This window comes from Micropterus salmoides, unplaced genomic scaffold, assembly GCF_014851395.1.
Source record: "Micropterus salmoides isolate LMB-PRFRI ecotype aquatic unplaced genomic scaffold, ASM1485139v1 Ms_hic_scaffold_2199, whole genome shotgun sequence".
NCBI lineage: Eukaryota > Metazoa > Chordata > Actinopteri > Centrarchiformes > Centrarchidae > Micropterus > Micropterus salmoides.
Window position 1 is genome coordinate 23,568 of NW_024041372.1, and position 10,721 is coordinate 34,288.

At 41.2% G+C, this 10,721-nt stretch overlaps 1 protein-coding gene and 1 pseudogene across 1 annotated transcript; one reads left to right on the forward strand and one right to left on the reverse strand.

Moving 5' to 3' along the window:
- Positions 1-1,036: 1,036 nt before the first annotated feature.
- LOC119916795 (acetyl-coenzyme A transporter 1-like) lies at positions 1,037-7,664 on the forward strand. Its single transcript, XM_038736755.1, is given in 10 exon segments — positions 1,037-1,263; positions 2,124-2,578; positions 2,687-2,840; positions 2,949-3,144; positions 3,270-3,469; positions 3,599-3,783; positions 3,876-3,993; positions 4,630-4,798; positions 4,801-4,844; positions 4,995-7,664. Coding segments are annotated over 9 exon segments (1,644 nt in total). The 5' UTR covers positions 1,037-1,263; positions 2,124-2,165; the 3' UTR covers positions 5,160-7,664.
- A 1,053-nt stretch (positions 7,665-8,717) lies between these two features.
- Positions 8,718-10,207, reverse strand: LOC119916797 (annotated as a pseudogene).
- Between the last annotated feature and the right edge of the window lie 514 nt (positions 10,208-10,721).

Below are 10,721 nucleotides of genomic sequence, written 5' to 3' on the forward strand. Positions count from 1 at the left end.
GACGCTAGAGGGAAAGTCAATGGATCACCTATAAGTCATAAGAATTTACCATGTTGGAACCATGAATGTCTGGCAATCAATCAGAAAATAGTTGTTGTTAGAATATTTCAGTCTGGACCAAAGTGGTGGACAGAATGATCAACCATCAGACCGACAGAGTCATTCCTATAATTACATATTGTGTAGTAACAATTATTGCTGGTTAATTGGGTGTTTTGTGGAAATTATGTCATTGCTGGTGTGATATTTCCAACCTCTGAGGAAACAGCCCCTAAGTTAATAATGTGTGTGTCACGCCCGTGCGTGTGTGCGCGCACGCAGGTGAGGACCAAATCTCAACAGCCCACTGTTGCTGGGAGGACATTCGAGTTATGAAAACAAACCACCTTTTCAGTGATGGCCCCGAGACTGTGGGATAAACTATCTGTGAGTCTGTTTAGGGACACTTGTGTTTGTCTGTATTGTTTTTCTACTTTTTTGTTGTATGTCATAAATTCATTGGCCTGTTTTCATTTAGGCCTATCTGTTGTTATTTATTTTTAATTGTATAACTTTGTTTGGTACTTTGGTCAACTTTGATTGTTTTTAAATGTGCTTTATAAATAACAGTGACTTGACTTGATGAGGACAGTCTCAGAAAGTGATTACAGGCTCGAATTTTATGATTTGGGCTTAAAAGTACACTTAATTGAAAATCTTTCTTTTTAATTGTATAACTTTGTTTGGTACTTTGGTCAACTTTGATTGTTTTTAAATGTGCTTTATAAATAACAGTGACTTGACTTGATGAGGACAGTCTCAGAAAGTGATTACAGGCTCGAATTTCATGATTTGGGCTTAAAAGTACACTTAATTGAAAATCTTTTCTTCTGGTATTACATTGTTATTCCAACAGCACTTTGTGTTTAGATTTTTGTTGAGCCTGTCTAACATTCATTACAAAATAATTGTAGGTTATTTGTCCCGTATGATATATTTTCACTGAAGCGGAACTACACGCAGTTGTGTTTTGACACGTCAGCTGTAGGAGCCGGACACATTTAGACGTCGCACGCGCCGCGCTTCCTCGTCCTTCTGTGTTTTTGATGTTCACTGCTGTAATCAGTTTTAACTCAAACGGTAGTCATTTTCTTATTTTTATTAAGATGGCGCCAGTTAGAGATTGAATAAACACAGAATAAAATCGGGTTTCCGGTTGAATGGCTCCGTAATTCAGCCGTTTAGTTCTGTTTTGTTAATTTGGCATGCTGTCATCATCACCAGGTATGTATGAATCATATTACTGCTTGTCTTTTACTTTACTTTTTCACCACATACATGCCCTTTGTATGTCTTTATATTTGCCCTTATTATTCTACTGGAATATACATATATTGTATCGTTTTGTATATGTAAATTAAATGAATCTCCTTATATTTTTAGGCTAACATAATAACTGGTAAATTAATGTGGACAGCTACACATTAATTGATTTATCTGCTCTATAATAAGCCTTAATTGCTTTCTGCCAGAGACTGATGGTGTCAGCGAGCCAAACAGTGTGCACACATTGTATTAGTTTATGACTTTTTTTCACACAGTGGTCGGTCAGTTTGTCTTTTTTTGCTTGTACTTTACCATACGGTATATAAACTACAAGACATTTTAAATTCAACATTCAATTTTCCGTGGGACCCTGAAAGTGTCACCTTCACCTTTCACCCCAATAATGACTGACTGTCTCAATTTTTAATTTCTTTACAAACTAATTGCACAGGTGTCTGCTTGTCATATGCAGCGTGTGTATAGTGTGCACAGCACACATGATGAGCGTCATATCATCATTATAGTCAGTCAGAAATTCACTTGACCAGCTGTTTGATCAAGTGCAGTCCATATATCACCACTGTTGGCTGTTTGCATCCGCATATTCAGAATGACAAGACGTACTAGCATTAGACAAACCTGTTGGTTCAATATTGTATTGTAGTTTTTTTTGTTGTTGCTGCAGCCTTTCTTTCCATAACTTGCCTGCTTTCAAATAGTGGGATTTACATAAATGAACATATTCATGGGGGCTTCAGAGACTTTCAGTTAATGCCTGTTTTGCTGTCTCAGTAGTTCTCTCTCATCTTTTTTTGCAGGTTTGTTGAGGGCACAGCGGGTTTGATGCCCACCGCTCCAAAATGGAGCATTCAGATTTGATCACACATAAGAACGGGCGGCAGCGGAAGCTGGCGGGTGCCGCCCTCTCTCCTGAACACATGAGAGACATGGACAGGGGAGAGATGAGCTCCTCTGAACCAGAAGTGGAAGAGGAGGCAGAGGGTCTTATCAAAGGGTCTGACTCTGAGGACAGGAGGCACAGAGTCCGTCCTGGGATCCGTGGCGAGTTAGGGAACGTGTTGCTGCTTCTGTTCCTCTACGTGCTGCAAGGGATTCCTCTGGGACTGGCTGGTAGCATCCCTCTGATCTTGCAGAGTAAGAGTGTCAGCTATAAAGACCAAGCCTTTTTCAGCTTTGTCTTCTGGCCATTTAGTCTCAAGCTTCTCTGGGCGCCACTGGTGGACGCTCTCTACTTCAGCAGGTTTGGCAGAAGGTAAGAAGGACACGTGTATACTGTTAATGTAGATGTTTTCATCTGTGTGGATTCTTTTTGCTGCCCTTATTTCTCTCCACTGTCAATCCTCCCACCTGATTTCTGCAGAAAGTCATGGCTGGTGCCCACACAGTACCTGCTGGGCCTCTTCATGCTCTACCTTTCCATGACGGTCAATTCACTGTTGCAGAGTGAGGGAGGACCGAGTGTGGTAACACTTACTGCAGTCTTCTTTATGCTTGCCTTCCTGGCAGCCACACAGGTAGGAAATCATGAACACTGTGTCACAAACATATTCAGGAAGAGAAATACATTCAAGTAGATCATTTCTGTGCCATTCGTCAAAGGCTGTATCTTCTCTGCCTCAAAGGACATAGCTGTGGATGGCTGGGCCCTGACTATGTTATCCAGAGAGAATGTGGGCTATGCTTCTACATGCAACTCTGTGGGCCAGACAGCTGGCTACTTCCTGGGGAACGTGCTCTTTCTGGCCCTGGAGTCTGCAGACTTCTGCAATACATACCTCAGAATAGAGCCCAAGGACACAGGCATCGTCACCTTGTCAGGTATTACCTATCCTTGACCTAATGGATTAACAAGATAAATTATAATTCATGTGATACTTTACAACACAACAGTACTTTGGGGGATGGAAGTGAATTTCCTAATGCTTTCTGTTCTTCCGCTGTAGACTTCTTGTTTTTTTGGGGAGTGGTCTTCCTGGTTTCCACCACATTGGTTGCCATCATTAAAAGGGAAAATGAGCACAGCAAAGGAAAGAAGAGGGTGCATGAGGAGACACAGGGTGTCATGGAAACCTATAAGCTGCTGTTCTCTATCATCAAGATGCCCACAGTCTTCACCTTCTGTGTCCTGCTTCTCACTGCTAAAGTACTTAGTACTTTAAATATTTGTTTTACCTTTTGAAATATAAGTTTGAAAGTGTTGCTTTTGCATGTTTGCTGCTTAACATTAAGTATTCATCGTGAATGAGGAGATTTCTCGTGTGTCTTCTCTCAGATTGGCTTCTCCGCAGCAGATGCAGTGACGGGTCTGAAGCTGGTGGAGGCTGGAGTTCCCAAGGAGCAGCTGGCATTGCTGGCAGTGCCCATGGTGCCCCTGCAGATCCTACTACCTGTGATCATCAGTAAATACACAGCAGGTCCCAGACCTCTGGATGTCTTCTACAAGGCCTTCCCTTTCAGGTTATAACACACACACAGGGGCACATAAACCCATGCTTACACACATTCGGTAAGCTAAACACTAACAGAATGGTGTTGCTTTGTGGTGGCAGGTTGCTCATAGGACTGGAGTACGCTCTGCTGGTGTGGTGGACCCCCAGTGTAAAACATGAAGGAGGGTTACCTCTTTACTACTACGCCATAGTGCTTGTTAGCTATGCACTGCACCAGGTTTGTTTTTTCTGTTAATTTCTTTATTGTCTTGTTTTTCTTTTCTGTCTCTAGCACAGTCTTTTAGCACAGTTTTTTCCAGGTGACAGGAACTCGCTGAAATGAGCAAATATGACTCTGATTGAGCACAGCAGGCAGTTGGTTGCAATTTGTCATTGTTAGACATGTTAGCGGCATGGTCCTTGGAAATACTCTGTTGAGATGGTAAACATTATACCTGCTTAACAATAGCATGTTAGCATTATCATTGTGAGCATGTTCGCATGCCGAAGTACAGCCTCAGAGTGCATGACTCTTGTTGTTTGGCTTTATTACTGTAGGAATTAAAAGGAAATTCTGTATGTAATCTATTATGTTGTAGACACACTAATGGATGTTAACGTCTCATTTTTTAGGTATAATGCACAGGTACATAAAGGCCAACAAGTAGTCTTTTTCTATGAACCTTATCTCATTTCCTCTCTCTGCCCCCAGATGTCACTGTGCAACAGAAATAAATCTAAAATCTTGTTTTTTTTGTTATCCGGTCATGAGGATCCACACAACAGTTAGAAACATACAGTTGATGTGACAGGAATGAAGTCTTTAAATGTCATGATCAGTTTGAACAAATGCTTCTCATGTTGCTACCCTCAGGTGGCGTTGTACAGTATGTACGTGGCCTGCATGGCCTTCCATGCCAAAGTGAGTGACCCCCTCATCGGCGGCACCTACATGACTCTGCTGAACACAGTCACTAACCTCGGTGGAAACTGGCCGTCCACTGTGGCTCTGTGGATGGTGGATCCACTGACCTCTAAGGAGTGTCAGGGGCCGTCGGGCAGAGCTGTGGCTCTCCAGACGAGGCAGGGGTAAGTAAGCACGGGGAGAGGGGGAGAGGGGGAGAGGGGGAGAGTTGGGGGGGGGGGGGGGGGGGGGGGGGATATGCACAGCAGTGTATGTGATTACCTAGACTTTATAAATGAGCAATTCTTCTTTTGTGTCCCTGTCCCCTTCTCCAGCTGTGCGTTAAGGAGGGCGGTACTTGTGTGACAACACTGGACGGCTACTACGTGGAGTCGGTGGTGTGTGTTGTGATCGGTTTGGCGTGGTGGTTGTGGTTGGGGAAGAAAATGAGGCGGCTGCAGGAACAGAGCCCCGCTGCATGGAGGTGCAGAGCTAATTAGTGATGACACTGTATCAGCAGTACCACAGAGTCTTTATTTTTCTTGCAGCTCTGCATACTGTGCTCCAACTATGACTGAATGGCGGACACACGGTCATTCCACTCTAATCCATCTGGTTTTGTCCCTCTGGTCCTTCTCTAGCTGCTACGTTCAGAAAACCCTCACACTCACACTTTCTCACCTCTGTCACCTTAAAGTACATAAATCTTACGGAAGACACCATTGTCTCTCTGGAGCTATAAATCCATCTCATTGTTACTTGTGCTACCTGTGTTGTGCCCTGAAAACTCCCAACAACTGGTCAGACTAGTTAACTTTTGCAGAAATTTTTTTTCTTTGTTCGTTCTGAAACCATATTCTGCTGCTTAAAACAGCCTAACCAAACCAGAGCCGAGTCAAAGGATATGGTTAAATCATTTTCTGGGTTTGTATTAACCTGCTTGGATATCCAGATTGTTGAGTTAACTGTGTGCGAAGTACAAATTAAGCTGTTCTGTGCAGTGTTTGCCTTTTGCCCTAAATAGCTTTAAGCTTTAGTAAACTCAGCACTTCAGACCGACTTGTTTACCTTCCTGGCCAGTCACCATTTCATCTATATTAAAGGGATACTTAAGGGAAAAGAAAGCAAAGCATACAAATGCACTTCTTCGAACTGACTGTATGCACTCAGTTTGAGTTTGACTTCAGACTATCTGAACTGTCCTGATGCTGTTTAACTCAACCCATCTGTGAATCCAAATGATTTAAACCCAGTGTAAAGAACATCTTTCTCTGCTGTTGGACTCAGATCTGAACCAATAATTATTTAAATTTCTTTCCTCTGAAATAATGTGTGCCTTGTTTAGTTTTTCAAAGTCTCTAGAAGCCAACCTTGTTTGAGCTGCAGTGAAACACAGGCAGGGAATATTACAGTCATTTGAAAATGAAGCACTGAAAACGATGAATACTCATTGCGTAACACTGTTTTCATTTATATGCTGTAATTTGGTAGTTTACACAAAACATGCCTGCTTTCGTTACTGTAGTTGATTCTCTGTTTCTACACACACATTCCTTACAAAGATTTTAATTTGCACAGTGATTTATGGATAAGATATCAATATATATATGACCAATATCACCAATGGTTAAATTAATGTCTAAGATATTAAATGTTTTTTGGTTGGAGTAATGTTTTTATTTTTCCACACTTTACTTAAGTAGCAATACTGGACAGTGCAGCTTTTAAGTTTTGGAACATCTTGTTTATCAATTGGGCCTGGTTGGTAAGTTATTTTTAGGTCACAAGAAGAAAAATAATATTCACAATAAACATGCATATTTCTTTTTTTTGTTAGATTTATATACACGTTATTGAGACACGTTGCATGCTAAAGGCCAATATACTGTAAACTAACTACTAATGCAACATACGATTACAGGAGTCCTAATTAAAACACCATTTGCAGTGTAGATGAAGGGTCCCTTAGCAGATCCCATCTGAGTGGGACATTACCACCAGCCTGAAAAGTATGCAGGTGAAAGAAAACAATTCAGATGCCAGACCAGCAGCCTTGGCGAGAAACTCGATAAGCCAATGCTCTGTTTGTTTTGCATATTGTACAATAGAATTGAATGTTACAGTATTTTCTCCAAAGCCAGCATTGAAAAGAATCCAACGGCTCTGTCAAATGTAAATGCTGAAGCACACAATCAGGGTTCATATGAGGACACAAGAGGAAAATACTGAATTTTTATCACATTTTGCATAGTTTCTGATTTCGATTGCTGTCTTTGTGAATCGACGTAAAATGTCAAACGTCTCCAGATAATGGTGGTTATTTTTTCTCTTTTGTCCGCCGATTCCTGTGAAATGCAATTAGTCCCTTATGCTGTACATTAAACTCACACTGGGCAACTCCTATTAGTTTCCATACTACATGGTGTTGCTGTGATGTTTTTTAGGCCTTTCATGTTCATTTGTGCCAGTACAACACTGTAATGTCACAACAATCCATCCTTAGAGCCTTTTGCCAATAATAGGGCAACACTACGTTTTATGTTTTGATTTTTTTGACATACTAAACTGTGTGACCGTTCATTTACAGCAACATGTGTGTTAGGTTTCATAATGTGGTTTTTAGGATTTGACTTCAGTTTCTTAAAAAAAAAAAAAAAGGCTTTTAAGTGGTGGTGAACTATTATTTCAGCTACAGAGAATTTAATGCATCTTGAAATGTTACCTCACAAACCTTTTATTGAAGACTTTTGTTTTATGACAATTAGTGATTTTGTTTTTTTTTTAAATTGCACAACTTTTGTTTACATCTGAATCCCCAATCATATAAAGGATTGCAGTGTGACAGTATAGCGATACATTTAAATATATTAGCAGCAGTGCTCTGATGTTTTGATAATGAAGTTGGACATTCATAAGATCCAATGTTGAAAAATAATGTAATTTAAAACATATGTAGTTTGTTTTTCCTGAAACTTTGAATACAGATTATAAAGAAAAAAACACGACGCACTCTGTTTTTTACATTTATTGTAATTTTCCTTGCTTTTCAGGATTTCTAAAGTTTCCCTCCTAAACAAGTGAACGCTGATGCAAGAGGTTATAAATGCTGTCCCATGTTTTTGGAGAATTAAACCCCACAACTGCAGACAGTGTCCAGATCAACTGGTGCCACGGTCTCTAATTTGAGATCACTCCAGGGAGTCCCCATCACCGCCACGGCCCACAGTCTCTTGGGTGGCTGGTGTGGGGTCATACACAAAGCAGCACCATGACCAGTGTGAGGTTTTGGGTGGTGATGGGAGAAGTGAGGCGCTAATGTGGCATCAAGCTGAATTATGCCTGGTGATGCGTCAACTTATCCAGTGATAAATCCCTGTGTCATACGCCCGAAGAGCAGATAATGTGAATGAAGTATGGGTCCCACATCAACACGCCAATCCATAACACCAATGCCGAAAGAATGTAAAAAGTCAACATGTTTTTTTTTTTTTTTCTGTTTAATTGAGGCTCTATGATTCATCGTTGATGTATAGCACAGTTAATACATCCATTTTGTAAAACATCATAAGACATTAAGCTATATTCATCAATATCAGAACCTCTGCTTGTCCGCTGCTCACAATGATGATTTCTTTGATCTTCAATAGTAAACCTAATTCATAACATTTCATTCAGAACCAGGAAGCATCTGTTTAAGAACTCTCAAATCTCCCCATGGAAGCAACTTCCTTGCTGGCATTCATTCAAACAGCACAAAGCAGCACTTTGGACGCCGTCTTGAATTGAGGCCAACGCATTTTTAGAGTAGATCGTTTGCATACTGTGTGATACATTATCGCCTTTGATTTCCAATTCGCACAAAGGCTGTAGGCTCCTCAAAACATTTCCAGTCCTACTAGTCCAGTTCAGAAGACAAAGGTCATAAGACCTGAGGTGTCAGAGGAGTGGTGGTGAGACAATGATGTTGTCGGTAGCACTTTTAACTGCAGCACGCTGGAATCCCAGACCCATGCACAAACTCCCAAGTTTGACAGTATATGTAGTGTGCATGAGTGCAATTTTGGGATTCTAATTGTCTCTAGCATCCGTATCTTTTTGCTTCATTTCTTAAAAAATATCAACAAAGAAAAAAAAAAACAGAAATAAACTCTCCTAAAGAGGCGCGGTGGGTCATAGGTTCATACAGATGTTCTGGCCGTTTGGCCATGACGGGATAGGTTTGCTGCTTCATCTGAGCCAGGTTGACCCCGGCAGGCTGACGGATGGGAAGAGGGGCCGAGGCCTCGGAGCTTGTTGTGACGTCCATTTGCTCTGGGTGGACAGCTCCATGGCCTGGTCCTGAGGTGACTGGAGGACGCTTGGTCCTCCGCCGGGAAGGAGGGGCTCCGGGCCCAGCACTCCCCCCTGAGAACTTGACTGGGCTGAAAACAGGAAAAGATGAGGCATTTGTAACGACATGGAAGATTTGTTGATGATGTGTCTTTCTGCTATGTTACCGACTATTTCAACAGTCTTCAGAAACCAAATTCAGCCACGTAGAACAGAACTGAGATGAGAAGTTTTAGGAGAACAGACTTCTGGGCTTAATCTATTAGTGTGCATGATAAAGCGAGCCAAAGCTCAACATTATTACTGAATAGACAACATGTATTTATTATTTTCATTATGTAGATTAAGATGCCATATTTTTTCTCCATATCAGTAATTAATGTAAGGCCCAGTGTAGGAATCTGGGGCTTACCAGTCAAGGACGTCAACCAGTACACAATGTCAGACATTTGTCTCCCTATGCCTGCTGCAGACACGCCGACATACCTGAGGGGGTTCTTGGCTGTCCATGATCCGTCGAGGGGAGCGGATCTTTGGCTCAAATGAGAACTTTTCTTTGATGTTTTCCAGGACTGATGGAGCGACATACGTGAAACCCTACAAGAACACACATCAGAGATAAAACACAGGTACGGTTGGGGAACATTTGAAAGGCAGAGCTAGCGCTAGGAAGAATCATCAATTACGGAGCCAGAAGCAGCAGCGTGATCCAGATCTAACTGGCCAAAGAGCTCCAGCTGACTGGTTTGGTTTCTTCTTATTATGCACACCAGAGTTGTCATGATTGAATATATGACAATACAAACTTATATTGCGGCAAAATGGAAGAATACATGTTTATCATGAAACCTGTGTGTTTTTGTAACATTAAATACTGAAAAGAGAAGTAAACAGAGTTTTCCATGCTTTATAACAGAGGATAAGAATGCAAAATGCAACATTTCAGTACAAGCTATGAATCACTTCTTTGCAGTAAAAGGTTCTGTGATTTCTCACCGTGTTCCTGAAACATGAACCTTTGGGGAGTTTTTCTTTTGTGATCAAGAGACACTGCCAATTTAAAATATCAACGAGCTGTCAGAGAAATGGGGAAATGTAGTCCGAGAAGTTACCAGGAAGGCTTGATTCGCACTCTCACTGAGGGTCGAGTCATCCGGGCTGTCGACTGGCGTCTGACTGGTGAACTTCGAGTCAACTGACTCACGTCTTCAGCTGATTGCTGAGAAGATGGAAGAGAAGGCAAACACAGGTGAGAGGTGCGGCAATATAAGTAAGATGTGTCGACTAACAACACGTGGGTATGAAACAAGAGAGGACCCTGGTTCAGTTACCGAAACATATTCAGTTTCGGGCTCAACTAATCATATTTTCACCGTGAATTATTTTCTCAATTAACTGATTAGTTGTTTGGTTTATAAAATGTCATATCAGTATTTTGCAAATCCCAAGATTACATCCTCAAATGCCTTTTTTGTCCAACCCAAAAATATTCAGTTTAATGTCATAGGGGAGTAAAGACCAGAAAATATTCACATAATGGAACTGGAAGGAGCTAAGGAGCTTGAATCAGGAATTGTGACTTTTTTCCTTAAAAATAACTCAAACCGATGATCAAAAGTTTCAAGATTAATTTAATAGTTGACAACTAATCGATTAATGATCGCAGCGCTAATTCAATTGGTTTCATCTGAGCAGGCAACCAGATTAAACCCTTCTGGATTTCACAATCCAAA